Genomic DNA, 24903 nt, shown 5'->3' on the forward strand with positions numbered 1-24903 from the left:
CCCCCTGTGGGACTATGGGCTCATTCTACTCGGGCCACGGCGACTACCACTACCACTGCCCTGGGCCGAGGAGTGCCCTTGCAGGATATTTGCCAGTCAGCTACGTGGGCCTCGCTGCACACGTTTGCAAGACATTACTGCCTGGACAGTCAAGTCCGGAGGTATGGCTTCTTTGGCCGTTCTGTCCTCCAGGACTTTCTGGTGTGATTATTGGTTCGCAGACCCACCACCTGGGTTGGTATTGCTGGGGTATCTATTCTAAGGTAAGGAATCTATCACTAACGTGTCTCTTTCAGATGCACAAGTTACTTCTTGTGTAACGATATATCTGTAAGAGACATTAGTTAGAGATAGATTCCTTACCGACCCACCCATCCTCCCCGTTCTGCAAATCGATATCTAGGGTTAAGGTCATCCCCTTTCAGGGCCCTAGTTTCATGGCACCAGTGTTGGTTCTATCATGGCTCTGCGTATCTGGCGCGGAAAAGCTGTGTATCAGAACTGACGTCAGTGCGCATGGGCGGCGTCTAAGTACTCCGACGACGTCATTCCGGCGCTAACGACGCCGACGACGGCCGCGGACGACGACTGCCAGCGCGCAGGGGTATTGCTACGCGAAATTTTACGGATCCAGTCTGACGCCTGGGTATATTCTACGGTAAGGAATCTATCACTAACTAATGTCTCTTACAGATATATTGTTACACAAGTAGTAACTTGTGCGTTAAGGTCATAACCCTTAAATGTGATGTATATGGGTAATATAGGGAAGGATTTTCTACAGTTACTTGATTTTCCCGAAACAAATTTTGGCTACTTTGCAAATCTGAGGCTCAAGAGAAAGCTCAATACCTTTGACTCTGTAGGTTACGTACAACTCTCCTCCACATACCATATCCTAGGGATATCTTTAAGAATTGCGAGAATCAAGAGGGAGAGAGAGGACCAGAAAGCTAGTCCAGATCCCCGGTTTATATGTATAGTAATTCAAAAAGAGACTAGCTAGAGGTGGAGTTAGTTTGACATTAATAATGTTATTGTCATAGTGACTCAGTATCGTTTTGCCAATTGGTGGTGGCACCTGTTGGGTGTCTTTAGAAAGCCCTCACCCACCAACCTAGTTGGTGGCATGCTTCATCATCGGGCCCACCCAGTGACACCTAGCGTGTCCCGGGTGTGCTTCGACGCCTGATTACAGCGGAGCAGGTATGTCACTGTGTGTGCGGTGTAAGGTGTTCAGATATGTGAGGTTAAAACGGCTTGGCGGACGGTCCCTGGGGTGAGGATACTTTATTAAAAGGGCCTCCGTCAGCGGTTAAAAATAAGGCGGTGGGACGTTAGAGGCGGGTTACGACCTCCTACGTCCTGAGAGTGTCAACATGTTTCAGCCAGTGCCTTATACTAATCTGGCTTTCTTCAGGACAATAAATATGTGTAAGTTAAAAATAGGGATAGTGTACTGTAGTCTATGTGTCTACACGCCCTAAAGTGTATATAACTGTGAGAGGGGGGATTCCCTTCTCAAGATCACCTGTACATTTAACATTGAAAGACAGGGACAAGACAAACATGGGAGAAAAAGAGTCACTAGAAAGTATAGGTCATTTGTTATGACAGCCGGCTTAATAGCGGTATGGTGCAGGCTATGAGCGGCTCAAGTGTAATGATACTGGTGGTACCATTATTGTGGAATCGCACTAGAACTTCGAGGGTGAAGTGATTAAAACAGCGGTATATATACTGCATTGGTGAATAGTGAGGAATTTTGGCGCAAGGACCATGTCTTACGCTTTTTAGTCTTGCTATTGCTCCAAGGTTATTGAAGTGGCAAGGGGTGGCCCTGGTAGGGAGAAAAGGTAGGACCACTTGGGTTAGGAGACCTGTGGGAGAAAGTACTGGTAGCGCTTACCTATTGTAGAGATGATCAGCATACTCACAGGATTTCTGGTCAGCACCAGCATGGGACCTGTTGTGCCTCCTTCGCAGAACCGGTAGTGAATGGCTGCTGTTGCCGGTTTTTTATACTGCCTTGAAGTATTTAAGTGGGGGCACCTGGAGGGAAGAGTAATGGTAGAAAGACTCGCGTTGCGGGTCGTAATTGTGCTCAGGTGTGTGCCCTTCGCGCTGGTGCGCGGTATAGTGTAAACTCTTTAGCGCATGCGCCGTCGTGTTGTGCGGGCGGGCGCATGCGCGGCCGTGAGGTGATCGGCGCATGTGCGCCCGGGATATGGTCCGCGCTTTCGCCTAGTCAGGCGTTCTAGCGCATGCGCGCCCGAGAAGTGGTTAGCGCATGCGCCTTGGCATGCATTCTCGCGCATGCGTGGATGGTCAGTTGTTCCTACTAGCGCTAGCGTGAAGCTCGCTGTGTCCCTAGGTCCTTACTGATGACAGGGGCGATTGGTTGACAAACTTAGTGGCGCTTGAGGCACATGGTTGTTCTCAGGCGCTGGGATAGCAGGTGACCAGTATATCCTGCTTGCACTCTGCTCTAGTGGTGCTCTAGTGGTGCAGGGAACAGGGGATTTAAAGATGGAGCAATAGCAAGACTAAAAAGCGTGATCTTGAAAAGGGAATCCCCCCTCTCACAGTTATATACACTTTAGGGCGTGTAGACACATAGACTACAGTACACTACCCCTATTTTTAACTTACACATATTTATTGTCCTGAAGAAAGCCAGATTAGTATAAGGCACTGGCTGAAACATGTTGACACTCTCAGGACGTAGGAGGTCGTAACCCGCCTCTAACGTCCCACCGCCTTATTTTTAACCGCTGACGGAGGCCCTTTTAATAAAGTATCCTCACCCCAGGGACCGTCCGCCAAGCCGTTTTAACCTCACACATCTGAACACCTTACACCGCACACACAGTGACATACCTGCTCCGCTGTAATCAGGCGTCGAAGCACACCCGGGACACGCTAGGTGTCACTGGGTGGGCCCGATGATGAAGCATGCCACCAACTAGGTTGGTGGGTGAGGGCTTTCTAAAGACACCCAACAGGTGCCACCACCAATTGGCAAAACGATACTGAGTCACTATGACAATAACATTATTAATGTCAAACTAACTCCACCTTTAGCTAGTCTCTTTTTGATTTACTATACATATCTTTAAGAATGCCATTTGAATCCAGCTCCCTGGGAAACTCCGGTATAATATCCTCATGCTGGATTATCAACCTTGTCTTTAGTCCACACTGTAGCACGAGGACCATGACCTTTCAGGCAGTTTAGCAACAAAAGCAAATATGACAATGGCAATCAATACAGAACATGTCGTCAATTAATGGAAGGAAAAGAGAGGGACACAAGACACAGTGAACAGAGAAATGAAAAGCCTCTGGAATATTGATCCCCAATAGAGTTGTACCTGCGGGCACTGCCATGCCTGATGAAAGAAACCCTCTTGCGGTGCATTGACCCGCTCACAATTATCATTGCCCCTTAATCCATATCCATATAAACGTAGGGGGAATAATACACTGTATTTAAAATTTTTAAATGAGCGAGACGATGACAACCATTAATAGAGATCTTGCAAATATTCTCACAACAATAGAACCATATGTAATCTGTAATGGGGACACCTACATCTAGTTGCCATGCTTGCTTAACCTTGTTAATGGAGGAAGTCTTTGCGTTAAGAGCTGAAGCGTATAATTTAGAATCAGCTTACATGGGAATTGCGCACTCATCGGAGCCATATATGAAGGGAAGACCAAATGCTCCTGTAATTCTTCCCCCAGCAACGCCTGCATAGCGTGTCGAGTTCTAAAGAAGTGGAATCTGGTCAGGGGCGAATGTGTACTATCTACTCCCGCCAACTCCTCCCATGTGCCCAACCGCCCATTGTCTGAAGAGGTCACCCATGTTCTGTATGCCAAGTTTTTTGAGGGAGTCCAAGGTCCCTTTCTCCGAGCTAAGTGCGAACCATTGGCACCATCGGACCTGCATTCGAGGAGAGTACAATTGCGCCCCATCATACAGTCTCAGTAACGCATTCCACGCATGGACGACGGAGTTAATTGAATCCAGTATACCGCAGTGCCTCAAGGGGATCTGTATAAGGAAACGAGGGAGGGAGTGCGGGCCGTGGCTACTTTCTCAATGTGAAGATGGGGCAAATAATGGGGCCCATGTACCCAGCTGTGCGCATGAAAGGCCTAAAGTTCAAAATTCGGGGATTTCAGTCCACCAGTGGTATACGGATGCATGAGTATGTAGGGCAACCCTAGGCGACTTACCAGCCCATGCTATTTAATCATCAGGGAGCGGAGCTCACAAAACAGGTGTTGGGGAACTGCTTGGGGAATATTAGTAAAGAGAAAGAGCAGGCGGGGAAGTACGATAATTTTCATTAAAGAGACTCTGCCAGCCAGGGACAGTGGGAGTCGTATCCCTCTATCAATATCATCCCCAAGCTTATCAATAAATTTACCGTAATTGTCTTTAATTATCGCGTCAGCATCTGAATGCACCTGAATGCCCACATAGCGCACCGGTTCAGCGGTCCATTGTAGCGGGAAATCAAGTGGAAACAGTAGTGGCAGGAGTCAGGGGAAACAGAATGGGTTTATCTCAATTTATCCTAAGGTCTGAAAGGCCACCAAAGCGCAGCACCTCACGTATCCCAGGCGACAGATGGGCCTCGGGATCTCTGATATATTAAAGAGTATAGTCCTTTATACGCAGAGGTAATGAGATTGTACTGAGGAATGCGAAGACCTCTATGCCTGTGATAATCTCGCAATGCCTGCAGCAGAGGCTCCGCAGCAATAGCAAAAGTCAACAGGGATAGTGGGAACCCCTGCCTGGTGTCCCGCATGATTGGAAATGGGGCAGAGATGGCGTCACCCGTGCGCACTCGAGCCAGTGGAGAATCATAGAGTACCGAGTTCATTTGAGAAAAACCTCACCGACACCCATGCGCCGCAACACCGCGTACATAAACTTCCATTCGATGGAGTCAAAAGCATCTAAAAAAAACGTGGCGGCCTTTACCTCCGGGCGAATGTGCTGCAGAGCCCCAAAAACCATGCAGACATTGTGCGATAGCGTGCTACCTACGATGAACCCAGTCTGCTCAGGGCCTATAAGCTGAGGGAGCAGTGGCGACAAACGATTGGCCACGACCTTCGCAAACAGCTCTGTGCCCATGTTGATCATGAAAAGCGGATGATACATGGGGCATTTACGGGGGTCTTTATTGGGCGTTATCATAGTAATGATCAATGCCTCATGCATAGACGGGGGAATAATACCGTCCGTAGCCATCTCATAAAACAGAGAGATCGCTATAGCCCTTGTCGAATGCAACCATAAGGCCATCAAGTCGTGGAGCGCTGCTCTCCCGCATTGATCCCAAACGCAAGGCGTACCTCTGCTGCCTCGATAGGGCGCATCAAAAATTCTCGATGCCTATTCTTTAACCAGGGAAGCTGAATATATTCCAGATAGGTAGAAATATCCTCATCGCTAGAGGCAAGTTTAGAGCTATACAGTTCTTGGTGGTAAGAGCGGAACGGAGCATTAATGTCCTTGCGATCGTTCAGGAGAGATCCATCCTCTCCCTCTAATTCAACAATATCTCCAGCAGCATGTCGGCGCCGGGCCACAGCCGCCTGCACTGAACCAGGGAGATCAGACTCTACGTAGGCCCTAGAGAAAGCATATCTGCCCATATGTTTGACCTCGCTGTCAGCCTCTGCATGGAAGTCAGCCAATGTGGTCTTAAGCTGCTCCCGCAACTCAGGGTCATTAGTGATTAAGAGGTGGGCTTCCAGATCCAGCAGACGAGAATCCAGTAGAGCTGACCCCGAATCGCCCAAAGAACGCCTGCATGTTTACTAATGGCTATGCCTCTGATGAAGACCTTGAATGCCTCCCATACTGTGGTAAAGGAGTTGACCAAACCCACATTGATCTCGAAGTATTCCGAGATTGCACCACTGACCTCTGAATGAAAAACTGAATCTAACAGCGAATAGGGGGGGAAGCGCCACAAAAACAGGGGAGGGGGAGGATTAGACACATCAACCGCAATCGTGACCAGGTAATGGTCCAAATACGAACGGGGCAGGACAGAACAGGTCTGTACCTTGGGCAGTAAGGATTGCGAAATAAACCAGTAATCCATGTGGGTATGAATATTGTGCTGCACGGAGTAATGTGTAAACCCCCCACATTCTCCTGAACGCGACCACCTGACATCTATCAATTGAAGTTGCAAAGTGATATCCATCACTGCCCTCGCCGAGGCTGAAAGGGGGTGAATAGGGCCCCTCGAGCGATCGAGCGTTGTATCCATTATTCAGTAAAAATCACGCCCCAAAATTTCGGAAGGGAAACACGATCTTTAAGTAAAGAACGATAGAACCCCGGATCGTCATCGTTTGGATCCGTAAAAGAAAAGAATAAGAAAGCTATAAAAGGCGCTGTGGTGCCTCTCTGCATTCTGTGTACTTGAGTGCCCATATTCCATGCCAATGACAAAAAACATAACAAAATAATCCCCTTCCCTCCCCCCACCCATGCCTTGCATACCTCAACTGTGCAAAGTCGAGCAACAATCCCTCCCTTGTAGGAAGCAAACCTCAGCTAGGCCTACTTAGTGCAAGGGGGTCGCAATTCTCTGCACGGAGTACTCAGACCAGAGGAAGAAGTTGGCAATGAAACTAGAAAATACAATAACAAAGTTTATTAAACCTTTAAAGGTGGTACTACAGTCCACACAACACCCTTCAGTATTGTATAGAGTAGCACACCGAACTAAAGCACATGGCCCCTTTTATACACAATAAGGGGGCTCAAAAGAAGGCGGTACAGAACACAAGAGCAGTTTTATGGCCATACAAGGACATATTGGAAGGCACAATCGATAAGTGGGCGGAGTTAACAGTCTTCGGAAACTAGTGAACACGTTCCTATCTGGAACTAATTAGTAACAGCCGCAGAACCTACTGGGCATGTCTGGGCATGCTGGAAGTGGGGGATGCTAAATATAGCCTGTTGCCGCGCAGACTTCAAGCGCAGTTAACAAGGAAGTAGGACAAAGCACATGATGAGCACATGGCGATATATATGGCATACAAAATGGCCGCTACAAATACAAAATGGAGTCGGTACATTTGCTACGATAATGGTCAAATACAGCATGTCTTCTGCTAATGCTTAACCCAATCGCCGTTGATTTACAACACCCTGTTGAAAAAAATAATAAGCATCATACTTAATGACTCAAATACCCCTCCAGTACTCCTGGTGAACATAAAGAAAGGTTGCGTATTACGCCTTGGGGCAGATGTTACCCGGCAATTCCACATTTGTCTATCACCACGTCAGGCCGCCTGTCCATAAATAACTATGCTCCAGTTGCATAAAACAGAATAGTGGTCGTAGCAGTGAGCAGAGCCCGGGGAGCCCATGAGATTTCAACCCTCAAACATGAATAAGTTCTGTGTTGTTTGCATGCAACCTCCAAATATCGACCATGAAACAGATTTGAAAGATATAACTGACAGATGTAGAGCAAGCGCAGTCAGGTATATTCAACACTGGGGACTGTATGCTATCTCCCCCTCATCAGTCATTATCGTCCAAGCCTCCGTTCTCTGCACCTGCGTGTGAGCCGTCCTCCCGTACTTGTTTAGTCGCACAAGATTTGCCCCAATACTTTAGTGCCTTCTGGAGGGACCGAGGAGATCTGTTGTTTTCCATCAAAGCGTTCTCTAAGACGTGCCGGATAAAGCATTGTGTACTCGATATTCTGATCACGCAATTTGCGTTTTACGGGTGCAAACGGCCTCCTGAACTTTGAAAGTGAAGTCAGAGTACAGTGATAATGTGGATCCTTCATAATGCAACGTGACAAGTGCTCTTGCCCTCTGGAGTGCAGCGTCCCTGTACCTGTAATTCAAGAATTTTGCTATTATAGGGTGTGGAGGAGCGCCAGGAACAGGTCTGGGGCCCAGCTAGAGGTGCACCCGCTCCACAACAAACCTGGATGAAAAAACTTCAGCACCCAGCAGTGTAGTGAGTATTTTCTCGACACATTTTCCATGTTTCCTGTCGCAGTAGTTTCCCGCAGGCCTGTAATGCGGAGGTTGCTCCGTCGTTACTTAGCTTTCAAGTCCCCAGCTCTGTCTTGAAGGGCAGCAAGGGCTTTCTCCATGTTTTTCTTTGCTGCTGGGAATCATTTTGGGCCTCCTCTGTCTCAGTGATGCGCCGTCCAGCCATGTCCAGGCGTTCTGCATGCTTGTCCACGTGCTTGGACAATCTGTCCATTCTGTAGGCCAACGTATCTAGGTTCGCGTCGAGCGGGGTCAATCCTTTGTGCATCAAAGCTATAATCGATTTGATATTCCCAATAGTGTCATCAGCTGGGCGATCAAAGTCCGACATCGTAGACTCCTCTGTGTCTTCAGTGCATCTAGTTTTGTGCTGTTCAAAGTTGATCTTTGGTTGATAATAATCTGGCTTGCCCATGGTCTTTACAGCGGCCACCTGGCCAGACTGCAGCCGAGTACCCAAAATACCGATCACTTGGTCCGGTTTTGCAGAACTTAAATCGCACAAGGGTGGCCTCGGTATCAGATGAAAAGGAGCCCATGAAGATGGCAGCACTCGGCATGCAGGAAGCACCAAATTTTGAGTTGTTCTCCAATATAGTGTCTCTTTATGGTGCTGCGTCAGGCCGTGGAGGCCGAGAAGGGTGAGAACTTTGGGAAGCGCAATTCCGAATGGCGACTGTAACTTAGAGCAATAAAGGCTCCACAGGGAGCGCCCGGAGCAAGAGGCGATGTGCAGCTCGCAAGGAAGATATTATACTGCGAGGGCCCAGTTTTGAGTCTTATTATTGTTCATTACGGCAGCCCAGCCCGGCCGAGCCAGCAAAGGGGAGACAGTCCGGAGGAGTCAGGACCAGGAGGGCGCGAGGGGCTGGGCGGCATGTAGTGAGCAAGACAGAAAATTGGGTATGGACACTCAGGCAGTAGCCCTCCAGCACACCTCACCGCTTTTGATTGTAGGCATGTGGTTGTGCACAGGGTCTGAAATGGAGTGTCTCTGGCAGATGTCCAGGCCCTCGCCGGCAACGTACGCGGCCACCGCCGGCGACATATGCGGCCTCCGCATATGCGGCCTCCGCACTCGGCAGCGCTGACTCCCAAAACTTTGGTTCCCCCACCGCTACAGGCTGCAGAGTATCATCGCCGGAGTCAGCGTCACATGCGCTACACTCTCTATGCACACTCAGGAAGGCTTACTGCATCTGGACCAGCAAATTCAAGCTGGATAGTGACGGCGGCCGTCGGAGCTCTATCGCAGCGCGGCCATTTTGGCGCCAGGCAAGCTCCGCCATCGAAAGTACTCTTCTATTCAAAGGTGATAAAGACCCTTGCTTTATGATCTTGCTCGACTTCTCCGCTACCATCGTAACCACCAAACATCAAATCATAATTCAAATGCCTTCATCATAAGCCAGCTTCCATGGTAGTATCCGGCACTAGTTTGCCATAAATGAAAAATAGAGCCCTCTCAGTCCAGTTGGGGTTCCCAAGTCCCAATATATGCCAGTGACATGTAGCCCCCAAGCCTCCATCCTCCTCTCCAGCATCCATACAAAGATATCATAATTCACCAGTAGACTGATGATATCCAGTTTTATTGAAGACTTCCATCAAGCGATGTCTGCAATCGTCGCACCTCCCAAGGCCTGTTCTCCTGCTGACACTGCTGAGACACCTTCACCCACCTCCGGACCCAGACAGCTTCCGCCAACCCACCAGACGCCAGTGCGCCCAAAGCCCAGAGCTGCATCCTCCTCAACATACACTCCCTGCACAGAAACTCAGTAGAAGTTTGGGACCTCCTCAACACCCTCTCGCCCAAGGTCACCTTCCTCACAGAGACCTGGATAATATGCCAGCTCAGCTCTCGACATAGCAACCGCCATCCCCAATGGATAAAAGATCATGAGTAAAGACCGCCCTAACCTCCCTGGAGGAGGCCTCATCATCGTCCACAAAAGCTCCCTCCGACTGACGACCTCCATCTTGAACGACCCCTCACCCCCCATGGAATAAATCCACTTTCAGAATGACGTTCTGTAGAACACTTGCCTACAGACCACACGGACACTGCTCCCCTTTAACCAAAACCATCGCAGACTACATCGCACCTCACGACCTCGCCTCCACAGACTATGTATTTCTTAGAGACCTGAATTTCTGCCTAGACAACATTGGCGACCCAACTCCACCGCCCTCCTAGAGAACCTCGCCAACATTGGACAGAAGCAACTCTTCCCCACTCCCGCCCATAGGGCGGGACACTCTCAACCCCATCTTCTCGAGAGAAAACAACATTTGCTTCAGTCACACCACGGAACCTCTGTTCGGACCACCACTGGGTCCACTTCTCCTTGAAACCCACCACACACAAGCCTATGCCACGCCTCCCACACAGAAATTGGAGCAAGATCACCGAAGAACACTTCACCTCTGCCAACTGCGCCAACACTCTTGCCCCCTCCAGAACTCTGATAGACAACACAACATGAAAGACACCTGGTTCACCACGGACCTCCGAGAGTCCAAGAGATCGTACCGATGACTGGAGAAGCCATGGATCAACAGCAAAACTCTGGAAGCACGCTCCGCCTACAGGGTCGCCACCACAGCACACCACCAACTCATCAGATCAATAAGAGAAACTTAATTCAGGACAGAATCCTGTCTAACTCAAAGGAACTTTTCACCATCGTACAAGAATTCACCAGACCCGTCAGCCAAACCACCAACGTCCCTCCCTCCCAGGACATCTGCAACAAACTCTGCTCCTTCTTCCACCACAAGATCAGAACACTGACAACTTCGACGACCAATGCACTGACCCAACACCACCAGCAATGCCACCCAACTGACCCTCCTCACATGGATCCCCGTTATAACAGAAGACACCGCAAAGACTAGTAAGAGCATCCACTCCGCAGCACCCACTATCCCCTGCCCGCCGCACATCGTTCACAAGGCTGCCATCGCACCAGAACTATGACGGAAAATCAACTGTGCCCTCGAAACAGGGACCTTCCCCGATGTCTGGAAACACGCCGAAGCCAAACCCCTCCTCAAGAAGCTCTCCGCAGACCCAACAGACCAAAAACTACAGGCCCATCTGTCTCCTCACCTTCGCCACCAAAGTAATTGAGAAAATCATCAGCACCCAGATAACGCACGTCATAGAAACAATCAACATCCTCAACTCATCTCAATCCGGATTCCGTAGGATCCATATCAAGCAGGGTGCCCTCTTGGCTCCCACGGACGATATCCGCACCCTCCTCGATCAAGGCCACACCACAGCCCTACTTCTACTAGACCTCTCAGCAGCCTTCGACACGGTCTCCCATCGCACCCAAGCCGCGAGACTCCACGACGCCTGCATACAGGGAACTGCCTTAGACTGGATTCTCTCTTTCCTCTCTGGCAGAACACAAACAGTAATACTCACGCCCTTCCTCTCCGAACCCACAGAGATCAGATGCAGAGTAGCCCAAGAATCCTCCCTCAGGCCCATGCTCTTCAACATCTACATGGCCCCCCTCGCAACCATCGTCAGAAAACAAGGACTCAGCATAGTATCCTACGCCAATGACAACCCATCTTATCCTCTCCCTCACCAAGGAACCCGACATCACCAGGCACAGTTTCCAGGAAGAAATTAAGAACATCGCATACTGGATGAAATGGAAGTCCTCATCCTCGGATCCACCCCCACCAGGCGGGACAACACCTGGTGGCCCCCTGCCCACGGAAACCCTCCCACCCCCACGGACCACGCCCACAACTTCTGAATCATACTCAACTCCTCACTCACCATGAAAAGACGAATCAACGTCCTCCACATGCTTCAAAACCCCCCACAAGACCTTTAAATGGATCCCCCGGCTCTAGGAAGACCGTCACCCACACACTCATCACCAGCAGGCTGGACTACGTAAACACTCTCTACGCCGGAATCAACAAATCACTCCTTCACATTAGACTGTCCAGAACGCCGCAGCCAGACTCGTCCTCTACATCCCTCGACACAACCACATCATTCAGCACCTCCGAGATCTCCACTGGCTCCCCGTCGAAAAGTCACCTTCGGCTGCTTGCACGCGCCTACAAAGCCCTCCACAACACTTGACCGCAATACCTCAATGAAAGAATCTCCTTCCACGCCCCCAAGAGAAACCTCAGCTTTGCTGACCTAGCCCTTGCCAAAATCCCCGCATCCACAGAGCCAGAACGGGTGGCAGATCCTTCTCCTACATCGCGGCCAAGACCTGGAACGAACTCCCCCTCAGCATCAGATGAAGCCCTACAGGACCTCAAGACCTGGCCCTTCTGATGACCTTGGAGCTGCCCCCCCTGCAGGGCATTGAGACCCTTATGGGTGAGTACTGCACTCTATAAATCCCTGATTGATTAAAGCGACAGTATCACCTGGCTGATGAACATTCTCGAAGTTATTCAAACCTAGATGTACAAGACTTATTTAATGCTGGACCTAGCCAAGACATGGTTTGTTCTCATTGCCCACTCCACCAAATATCACCTTACCCGGGAAGAGCTGATAGACATGAATTTACCTACAGTGTCTGCTCTAGCCCACATGGACTGCCGAGTTTTCAACTACACCGACAATACTCAACTCATCCTCCGGATTGACAACTCCGCCTATGATCTGGCGCAAAACATCCTCAGATTCACAGTGAATTGGATGACAGCCAATTCACTGAAAATTAACCCTGACAAAACAGACGTCCTTGTCATCCCTACGAAAAACAACCCCTGGAGTGACCTTTTCTGTCCCCAAGAGCTGGCTGCCACCCCCACACCAGTACCCGTCGTGAAAACCCAGGGCATAAAGATCGACTCCGAGCTTTCCATGGCCAACCACTTCACTACACTGGTCGGAACTTTTATAGGTCTCATGAGAAAGTTGCAGAAACTTGTCCCCTTCCTTTCAACCGCCTCACTACAGATGATAATGTCAGCCACAATTGTCTCTAGACTAGATTACGGTAATGCCTTATACATCAGCCTCCTCCAGAAACTGATCAATAAATTGCAGGTGGTATTGAAGGATGCAGCCGGGCTGATTTCTAGACTCCCTAGAAGGACTCACGCCACCCCTTTTCTGTGCAAGCTGCACTGGCTCCTTATTAAGCAGTGAGCAAAATTTAAGGGTCCCTGCATTGCCCATGAAGCAATTTATGGCCAAGCCCCAGTCTATATTAAAGAACGCTTTGAGAACTATGTTTAGGGTCGTATACTGCGGTCATCCAAGGTCTGCCGTTTGGCCCTTCCACGGTACAATACCGCATCTAAAGGGGGCAGAGCGTTCTCTGTCCTACTCTAACAACTATGGAACCAAATGCCTGATCACTTTCGCAAGGAACCTGCACTCCTCCCCTGTAGGAAAAAGCTCAAAACGGTCTTGTTTAGCGAGGCTTTTGACACAGTCTAACACCCCCTTCGTTGCACTGTTATATAACCGCTAGTGGTCGTTGGCCACTCTCTCTAAAGCGCTAAGAGACCTGCCGAACAATGTAGGATAATTCATACAGCAGCGCCAAATCTGTGTGCTTTGTTCTTGGTATCATCCTTGACTTAATACTGCACACATTATGCCCAACATTGTGTGACATCCATTATCCCTGTTCCACAGAGAGAAGCCTTTTCTGCTAAAATAGAACTTCCGAAATTCCCAGGTGTTTGTCATGTTTCATTTAAATGACATGAGTGATGTTCGAACTGCAACACCAGTAACCAATCTGACACCCTAAAAGAGTGCTCTTCATGCAGTAGCACACTTCATTATGACACATTAGTCCGACTTTTATAACTCCATTAGCTTAACCCCTCACTGGTGGCTCGCCTTCTTGCTTGGCAACTGAGATGAAATTCTAGAGGGCTTCACAGGATAAGTAGCTGCACCATTCCTGTACTGGATACCAGAAAATGGGGAAAAAACAGACCCAAGGCCGACTTTTGCCGTATGCCAGTGTTGTCGAACTTTGTTAAAATACCTTCTTCACTTAAGAAAAGCATCTGTTGTTTTGCATTCTTTCACAATCAGACCCTTGGTATGGAAAGTAATCTGTTTCAACTTCAGCACTCCTCCAACTCATTTCACAAGCTTTTGTTGCCCATGCCACTAGTGTGTGACCCGGCACTCTTCCACCTTTATCCTATATCCTGGCTGGTGGCTTAGCTATCCTGCATGGATCACATTGGTCCATCTCGATAACTGGCCTTTCTCTCCTGAACTCCACGACCCCCACTCCTCCCCAAAGCATGGTATTCCCAGTCATCTGTACAGATCATTGTTACATTGAAGTTTGGTTTGTGCTATACAAATCAGCTGACCTACAACTACTTTTCAGTGCAATAGGTAGTTTTTCTATTGGGTATGGTGTCTCTTATACCTCTATAGAAAATTGATTGTATGAAAGCATAATCAACACTTTTAAAGGCAGCCTACATTTGACAATGATGTAACATATGTCAGTGAGATACCATGATCGCAAGGGTTTCTTGGTACATTTTGTATGTGGATCCTATAATTTTCCTTTATCCCTTTCCCTTCAGACTACCAGAAGGAAGTGTTTTATTACTTATATGGGTAAGGAGCTTTGAATACAAGATAATCTGATTATCATAAAAGAAGAGCATAAAGGTATTTCATCTTCAAGAAAGGCTAAAACATTAAGTATGCTTTCAGTATTTATCACTAAAGGAGTGACCCTTATTAAATATTTGTGATGGTTAGGGTTCTACTGCTTATACAGAAGCTACACATGGTTTTCAACTTCACATTTATGAATGTTAAATTTCATCTTAATTAAATGACCTAAAAGGAACTTTGTGTTTACTTTCATTCATTTTGCAGGCCGGAAATCTCAAATGGAGGAAGTCCAGGATGAACTTGCTCATAGACTTACCATTGGTCGAAGTGCTGCCCAAAGAAAGTTCCAAGTGCCACAACAAAACATGCCAGTACTGAATATCACTTATGACTCTTCTCCGGATGATGTAAAACTTTGGTTAGAGTCAAAGGGTTTTAATTCAGAGTAAGTTAGCTTCCCTTCTTCAAGTATTTTATCATCCCCATCAATGTTAAACTTTGAGTTCTATGTTAACATTTGTACTCTTAAGTCTTACTCATCACTGTTGCCCTCAGATACATTTGTAAATGAATTTGCAAGGATGTTAAATACTGGCTGCAGCTAAGCGTCCAGCTATGTCAAACTTCATATTTTCTGTTATGAACCTTGTTCTACAGTATCCCTGACTTAGCATTTAAACAACTCCATTTGGGAAAACTTCAGTAGTGATTCTTTAGTTCCCTTAGAAGCCTTCCCATTTTTGGAAATGGATTTTTATTGAAATCTTTTTACCAGCATCAAGCTTGGCGATTGGCTAAGAAATCAGAGGCTACACTGAGTCTTTAAACAAGGTAATTTATTAGTCCTGTATTTCTGTTCATTATGTCATAGGCTGTCTAGTTCTTTGGTTGGTCTTGGATTAACATAGGTGAAGAAAAGAAGCTAAAGATGATTTGAATCTTATACTGACCATCAATACAAAATGGCTGTGCTATCTATCTCTCTGTGCTTTAGCTGCCCTTATCTATTCCCTCATATCCCTGCCCACCATATGAATATGAAATGGGCAAGTTGGCAAAATTGGGGAAGAAGTTAATGAAAATTGATAAAAACACAAAATCATAAGACTTGGTGTATTTCTCGATAGTACTAGGCTTCTTTAACAAAAAAGTTTCTTGACCTCCTTCACCTCACAAAATAGATGTTTCTAATGTTCCAGTGCTACTACGTGCATAGAGGCAATACGTTGCATGGCTTAGGCCTTTGAATTTCAAACTCCGAATTACTGAAATGGCACATGGGAACTAGGCCAGTGCATACCCTTGTGTGAACTGTGATACAGTTTTGCTATTACAAAAAGGTGAGGCTCGCCCTATACAGATAGGTGGTTCCAGTAAAGATTTTCCCTGACCAAATTTGCCATACCTGGCCCAGGCAGAGAAATTTAGCTAGACCCTCAAGCACATCAGGGATGATTTTTTACTTCTAATAAATGTGTAAACCCCTAGCTGACTGCCATTTCATGGTAGGAGCTCTTTCCCTATGATCTACTATAGGGGTTTACTTTAGGTAGAGTGGACAGTCTATCACAGAGAGCGTAGAGGTTTGGCCTCTGCCCCACAATCACATAGGTATTCTGACTGCTGGGGTTCAACATGACCCCGAAAGATTCTGTAGGGATTCTATTAGCAGCTTTGAGAACAGATGTGGGCATCAAACAATCAAATCTTGCACCAAAGCTGTGTTTGCTGTGGACATTTGACCTTTTTTTATACATTAAATTGGCTTACGGCAGTTGCACCAACTAAAAATGTTGCAGATAGTTTTTATCTTCCCTTGAATTCAAAAGAAAAGATGAGTGTATTAAACACTCTTTAAAATAGTTCATCTGTACAGATGAAACCAAAAGCTACTTCCACAGTCCGTTTTAAATAATGAAATAGATTACTGTTAGGCACATTGGGCTGGAATGTTCCTGTTGCAGCAGGGCCGCGGATGGTTTGTATGAGGTTGGTTATTGGGCTGCATTTTGACTGAAACAAGAAAAGTAATCTATTGCAAGCCAGTACTTCATATTATAGTACGAAAGAAAATAAGCATATTTCAAACAAATGGGCCGGGCCGATTGCGATGCCGTAGGAAACGGCTCTGACCTTCAGTCAGAGCGGTTCCTACAGCATCCTAATCTCCTGTTTGAATTAATTTTCGACCGACCCATTTTGATGGAGTCGGTTGGAAATGAAGCCAAACTGGATTTTCGAATAGCTTATGACGGGCTTGGAAAGCACGTACGCCATTCGGAAAGCCTCCAGGGGGATTGCAATGTTGGATTCCGACAGCCTTTCTGTACAAGCGTTTCTGGCACAGAAAGGCTGTTGGAAGTCGACTTTGGGGGCCAACAGCAGTCATCCCTCTCTTGAGCCCTGCACCCGATGGCAGGCACCTTGCTGGTTTGGGACCACCGACAGGTCGGTCCAGGTTCCAGTCCCAGACCTATGTGGGATGGACTCCGGTCCGTCTGACTTCACAATCTGCCCCAAAAAGTTTTATGGAATAAACAGATGGTCCAACTCCATCACATTGGATTCATTAATCATGCCAAAAATGCATTTTACCTGGCAAACGTAATCTGTGAGCGTTAACCTGTGGTTCTGTTATATCAACAAACCCATGAAGTAGCTATTTATTTTGTTCCATAGATGTGGTTGAACCACAGCTGTAGGGGAGTTAAATTTTGCTACCCTCATTTGTTTGCCAACCTGTATGTGTCTGCTCATAAAGTATCTTCCATTTACTTGTTTCGCCTCTTCAGAGAAATGTCCATGAACAGATACTTATTACAAAGTTAGTCCCATCATAACTAGGATTGTGTGAAGTTGAGAATGTCCTACTCTGTAGAGTCTGGCATGAGCACCTGTGCTGTGTAAGAGAATTTTTGCACATAAATCTATTTCATACTGAGATCTCCTAATTTAAGGCCGATCTTTTGCACACCATTAATTTTGATCTTTTACAACTTGGCAACCTTCAAAAAGCTCTTGAAGACAGCAGTTTTAACAAAAGATTCCCAAGGTTGCGAGAGGAAATACTCTGCACCTTTACGTCACCTAATAATAATACAGATTTCTCAAGAGTTCTTAGTTGCCATCATCTAAATTTTGTCTTTGTTTCTATTATTGCTGTCTAATAGGACGCAGAATCCCCTACCTACAGGGTCACAAGATAACAGGCACGGAAATGTTCTATGTGTATTGGAACAAGTGAATCAATCTGAGTTATTTTGAGCACTCTGTCAAAGAGAGCCTGTGTTGGTCTACAAAGCCATTCTGAGCACTGGTTTCTGCTACAAGGCATAATCTGCCTCTCTTTTGTTCTTGCAATGTCTTGGCTTGGAGATATGCTATACAAAGGTTAAAAAAAGCAATTTCCTCGACACAGTTGTGGGACAATCACGTACTCCTCACTGAATATTATCACATTGAACACTACCAACAGCACAGTACTTTGTGAAACCTTTTACAATTTTCAGTTACACTACATGAATGTGTAGCCCTGCATTCTAAGCCTCCTGGAACTGGATGCTTTAAGCATGTTTTCAATTGCTTTTCTGCACTCTTTGACTGACTACACTAAAGTGGTGTGGCTGGTGTGTGGACATTCATAACTGCCAAAGGTCCCCATGGCAAATAACTCACTTAAATCAGTTCCCACCTTTTAATAGACATTACATTGTATTCTGGATCTCAGAATGTTGTTGTTCACATTCCAGCTAGGAGTGCAAACTTCCTAGCAGTAAAGTGCAGTTGGGCCAAATGCCTGGATTAGCTGAAGGTATCCTACACAATATTGCAGCTGTGAATTTTGTTGGTATGTAGAAAGTCGTGTGTCCTTTGTTAGCCACTATCCCAAGTGCATGTCGAGGACGCTTTTTTTAGAGGGGGCTGTCACTACACCTTGAATTGAAAGTTTAAAGCCTGTCTCAATGTTGAACTTACTGACTTGTTAGAAAATGGGCCTGAGAGGTTTTTTTCTCTCTCTGTTTCCTTTCCTTTTATGGTATTTTAGTTTTCAGTTGTGCAGGTGAGCGCCATTTACCTTTCTGTGTGGTTTTATCAGTTACTACAGATTAAATCTAAAACAGAATAATTTAAGCATAAATTACTTAGTTATTAGTTACTTAGCACGGCAGATTGTAACCTGTTGACTTCCATGAACCCCGGGGTCACAACTGGAAGCCAGAGCCCCCCACCTAAGCAATATTTTATGGTTTGTACTTGAAAACAAGTCACACATACAAAAACAAGTGTATATCAAATAAACATTCGGAAGTTTTTAAATAACACTCAAACAAAAACATATGGTTGAAGCATTTCAAAATGTTGTTTTATTTCTAAAAGACGAAGTGATATGCTGGACTCCAGCATACAATTTTGCCTTTTTGGCTCAAAATGCATGCTCGGTATTTTGTTGGTGTTTACAAGTGCTTCAAATGGGGCCAATAAATCATCCATAATGGATTCCCTTTGTTGTACTGGTGCTGCTCCCACAAATCAAGATGAGAATACCAAATTCATTTTTAGTCTCAAATTTCAAATTACTCACACACTGTTTTTAAAAATTTACACTTTTGCTCATTTATGTATATGTACTTCCTTTACCTGCTGATAATGTTTAGTTTTCTAATCAGTAGCTGATACCCTGAATGGGCATTGCAGACCCTAGGGTCTGCAAACCACGGGTTAAGAATCACTGACTTAGGGTATTTTTACAGATGTAGCTTTCTGGGTTTTTTCTCAAAGTTACTTAACTTCCCATCATGCTCACTGTTGAATTTGATTAATATGACAGAATTTATATAAGAAGCAAACATGAGCGGAGTTTTCAATGATCCATATGTTTATGACGTAAATTGGCACAGCTGCAGACAATGAGTTCCACAGTCACCTAAACATGGATTTCTCCTTCCCTCACACTGCAGCCATCATTAGGCTAGTCAATTGACCAGCAACATATTTGTTTTTACTGTCAAATCACCTGAGTACTAAGGTTGGTGTTCTCACTGGTCCAGATATTAAGGCTCTGATTGGACCTTCAGCTTAGGGCTCAGATTCGACCTACGGCTTTGTTTTCACATAATGCTTAGGACTCTGATTTGACTTGTGGAGGAGGGCTATGTTTGAAGTTAAGGTGTACGGCTTTAATGGGACTGTTCAGCTCACCTGATCAGTAGGGTTTCCCTCCTACTGAAACAGAATCTTTATGGTGTCCAACCTGGGCATCTAGGTAAAAGGTGACAGGATAAGGGTGCTGCTTGTTTTCGGCCTGGAAAGATCCTTGGATTAGAAAGTCTGCCTCTCGACGTTCAGACCCCCAGTTAAGCAACCATTCACCAGTGCAGACAGTAGATACCACCACTTAGAAACTAGTAGTCCTACGTACCTACTCACATATACAGCCACAGGGTAAAGCTCTAGCTATTACTTACCTGCATGTGGATTTCATACCCAACCACACGGCACTTGTCTAATATTACACTTACATCAACTATTCACAACGCTGCTGTAGGTGCAGACCACCAAGTCGATGGGGAAAAAACCTCACCCCAGACCATTATATCTCTATTCTGACAGCAGCAGCACCCAGATAAGCCGCCACCACCTCCACAGGACATGTCACTCCCAGACCCAATAGCCAACACCTCACAAGGACTTTAACTTGCATGAGCATTCCTACCACTGCTGCAGGTTACTTATATCAACTAGGATAGTATCCGTTCACAGTAATGAACAACCCATCATCATCTGAAGGGACATGGAATAACTGAAGAGTTCTGCCACAGACTTTATCCACAGCAATCTACACCAAAATAACAGTATATTATCTAAAGACCACCTACTCATAGAAAAACGTTAACACAGACCCTTGAAACACACAATTTCACTTGCCAGGTGGAAGATAAAAATTGAGGGAATGGACTAACTCATGATCACTCTGTTCCATGATCATTCCTCTCCCGCCATCCCCTTTGCACCCCATTTAACCGACAGTGCAAAGCAGCAGGTGCAGCACTACCACCTTTTACCGAAGGTACCAACACCCACCTCTCTTACCTGAAAAGTCTCTAATACAACAGCTTACTATTCATTTCAGTCTTACGCCACAGCCTTCTACCCCCTTAGCCCACCCCACCCCACCCAGAGTACCTTCACCACTTCCCTATACTAGGCACCAACTTCTCAACGTGACATGACTTCAAGGGGAAAAAGACACACCGAGTAATATACCAGTTTTTCTGTGAAAAGAAAATATGCTACAGCATAACTGACCTACTCTCTAAAACTTCACCAAACCTCACCTTAGTTACAGAAACATGACTCAGTGAAGGCTCTGCACCCACATAACATGAACCAATCCCACCTGAATAAGGAATAATCTACAAAAATTGCATTGGCATAATTGGAGGGAGCCTGTCAATTGTCCTTATAAAAACACTAAAAATAACACACATTGAAAACGTAACCATGAATGCCTGTGAATCCTTGCTGTTAAGATGTCACACCACTTCAGCTCTCAATTGTTCCTTGCTCTTAACATATACACACACCACCAGGTAATACTAATTATAATGATGTCTTACTAGATACCATGACCAAGACTCTTCAGACCACCCCAGCCAGTACGTTCTGGGAGACTGGTTTGATAAGAAAGATTAAACTACCACCAAAGCCATCACATTCAACCTTGAGGCCGCTGACATCCAACAAATTGGCTCTGGCCCAGCTCACTTCTCTGGACACAAACTGAACCTCATATTTGCTTCCCTGGGACAGGCTGCAGGTACCAACAACTCCATAGGAATCTGGAGTTGACAGCAACATCATTCATTCTTCATCAACATACCTGTTGATGACACCACTTCAAACACAGCAATAAAAACCAGCTGATGCATATAAATACAATGAAAAAAACAAAATCATGTAATTATCAACTGGCATCTTGAATGAGCCACAATAAATACACAACCTCCATATGTGTACTTTTTACAACTGGAGCTCTACTGCATTCAACAACCTACTGCCAATGAAGATCTTATTCCGGGGAAAGCTACAAGAATGAAAACACAAGTCAACATGCTTACAATGCAAGTGGAGCAAATCAAGAGATGAAAAAGGCTAAATCGTATTAAACGAGTGTAACAAAGCCCAGAAACTGCCATCCGAACCACAATAAGACAACAATACTTTACACGCATTAATGAAGCAAACTGCCCACTTAAAAAAAACACAAGACTCCAAAAGAATTCTACAACCCAGAGTGCCTAAATCACAAAACATCTGTGTCAAAATCTCTCAAAAAATGAAAAGATTGAAAATTTTCTGAAGGAGAACACTGCTAACACTCCGACTACACTTAATTCAACCACCTCAAACGGTGACAAAAGCAATCTTCCAATTCTGATTTGTTTACCCTTTCAGAAAATGAATTCCACTGAATCATCATCCCAAGAAGACCATCAGGTGCACCTTCAGACCCAGCACCTCCAAAACGTTTAGAAGATATCCTGCGTACAACCTGCACAAGGGAGGTAGTGAGAAGACGCTTAGTCATCTAGTCACTAGAGCGAAGTTTTTTTTTACCCACGTTGAAAACCTCCAACTGACCCAGCAAACTACAGACTAATATTGAGTGTCCCGTTCTCAGGTAAAATATTTGAAGTGACCTGATACAAGGCTAATAGTCTGGATTCAAACAAGGCAGAGGCACTCATATTCTTATGGGTTGGCCTAAGACTTACAATGGAAAATAATGAAGTGGCCGCTGTATTTGGCCCTAGCAGCAGCATTTGACCCCATCTACCTCCACACTGTACTAAAAATACATCATCGTTTTAAAATAGGTTTACACTCTCTGAAATGAATTGCCTCAATCCTCCGAGACATTCAAAACATAGTTTACCTACCATCATACACATCAGTTGTTCACACCCATGATTGTGACGTCCCTCAAGTGTCCAGCACATTTATTTTCGTATTGACACATCTACCTAACCCCCTCTCCAGACCTCATTAGGTAGATCAGTTTCACTGGTTAACTAAGAAGATGATAATCAACAAATTCTAAAAATGGATGGCCCAAAAGACCTCTAAAAGTAAAGATTTGATACTTCCTCCATGCCTTAAATGCACTGATGATGACTAACCTCTTAAAGCTCAACACCACTAAAACAGATCATTGACTGTGGTTAAATGCACACACAGCCTACCCCCATATGGCCCCAGGACATCAAGACTCCTCCAACTACACCAAGAGAGGTAATAAACCTTGAAATACCCATGGGTTCTACCTACCCTTGATACCACATATCAACAAGGTTACAAAGAACACCTTCTACATAATAAAAATAGTGCTACATATCCACTCGTATGTTGGGTACCAACAGAAGCAGCAATCTACCCTTGCACTCTTTATGTCTAAGCTTGATTGTCAACAGCCTATAACTTGCCCCTTCTCACCTCAGTTTCAGTATTCACAAAGTAAAGCAAATCCGAATGCTATGGCAAGAGTACTTTTCTACCTCCACCCCAGAAAACAACCGGCACCAGTCCTACAAGCTCTCCATTGCCTATCTGTAGCTATACCTTCAATTATCAAGGCACTTTGCATCGTCCACAGAGTCTCCCAAGTAAAAGGATCACTATACCACAATTTAGATCCAAGCAGTCAAAACAAAACAGGACACTGCATTCCAGGTTGGCCCCACAGATTTTCATGACATCTTACTGTAAGAAATCCATAAGAAGCACCACTTTCTCAGTCCAAGCAGACACATTATTGGTCACACTGCCAGCCAAGAGTGGAAGCATTCAGAACTGTTTACAGTTTAGAAGAGAGGGTACAAACTGGTTGTTTCTTACATTATTGTAACTGCATCATTCTGTAACCCTAAGAAAGGGCCCAGAGCAAAAATCACTCCCAAGTACAATCTACAGTCTAAATTAATAAGAAATGGAACCTTCAAATCCACATACTAAATTCTAGGTCAAGGTAAGCTATTAAGGGCTGAGACATGTCTAGCCTGATGTATAATATGTAGTAATATAAAGTAACACTTGAAACACTGGGAGAGGAGTTGGCCGAACGGCTAGGGGGGTCGACCTTGAAACTAGGGAACCGGGTTAGAGTCTCGGCATTGACGCTGAACATCCTGTGATTGTGGGCAAATCACCTAATCTCCCCATGCCTAACAAAAATAAATGTGTCCTCATGTAACACAACTGGTGCTATGTAAAGCGCTCTGATAACCTTCGGGTCAAGTTTGCGCTATATAAAACTCTGTTAAAAAATACTCTTGGTCCCAATTAATACCAATAGCATAACATTCAGCAGTTGTTCAGCAAATTGTAGTTCAAACAAGCTGATAATAACTCCTATATACCATATCCTGTTACTCACATTAGACCAAACAGGCACATGTTACGTCTATCAACCATTATAGGATCAGTTCACAGTAATTAGCAACCCACCATCAATAGAACATACATAGAATAACTGAAGCGGTCTGCCACACACTTCTGGTCACCAGAGGAACACTGTAGGCCCCAACTGTGACCGCCATCCTAAACCTGCTCAGGTTCGTACACGGAAATCTCATGAATTCATAACTATTAGCGGTAACTAGCTTAGGAGGTTATGATCTTAAGAAATACAATAAAGGGACCTGCTAAGCTGATCAAAGCTTCCAGTGTACTGGAAACCATAAACTGAATACCTGTATCTCATACGGCTTCATCCATCACACTGCTAAACACTGCATTCCATAACATGACAATCACACCTTAGTTTTTGTCATGCATGACACAAAACACGTTTTGTCATAGGACCAAAATACAAAGACCACACACTTCCAAACACACACCCTATGCTGTATTGTAGAGTAGCAATTATGTGGCGCTATTCCCTGAATGGGGTAATAAGTGGTATATTAATGCTACAGTACAATAGAGTTCACTAAATAATAATCATTACTACATGAGCACATCATTACTAAGATTGAACTTGTATCACATATGGATTTGAGGTAAGTTGCCCTGCATTGGTTAATAGTCAAGGCACTACCAAAATATTAAAAGTAACCTACTTAAATGTCCATGTAATATACCACTTACTGAAATATTTTAATGTAGTTTGCTTGGCATTTGACTCCTACAAATACATTATGTACCAGGTGGTAGGTAAAGCCCAC

The 24903-nt window shown here is 45.4% G+C and overlaps 1 protein-coding gene across 11 annotated transcripts in view; it reads left to right on the plus strand.

Moving 5' to 3' along the window:
* EPS8 (EGFR pathway substrate 8, signaling adaptor) overlaps window positions 1-24903 on the plus strand; it is a 1020454-nt gene that overhangs the window by 937196 nt on the left and 58355 nt on the right. For all 11 annotated transcript variants that reach the window (XM_086920872.1, XM_086920932.1, XM_086920898.1 and 8 more), the window contains one exon: window positions 14945-15125. In XM_086920872.1, the coding sequence (XP_086776998.1) occupies window positions 14945-15125 (181 nt within the window). The remainder of the gene's footprint in view (window positions 1-14944; window positions 15126-24903) is intronic.

The sequence above is a fragment of the Lissotriton vulgaris genome, chromosome 1_1 (assembly GCF_964263255.1).
Source record: "Lissotriton vulgaris chromosome 1_1, aLisVul1.2, whole genome shotgun sequence".
Lineage (NCBI taxonomy): Eukaryota > Metazoa > Chordata > Amphibia > Caudata > Salamandridae > Lissotriton > Lissotriton vulgaris.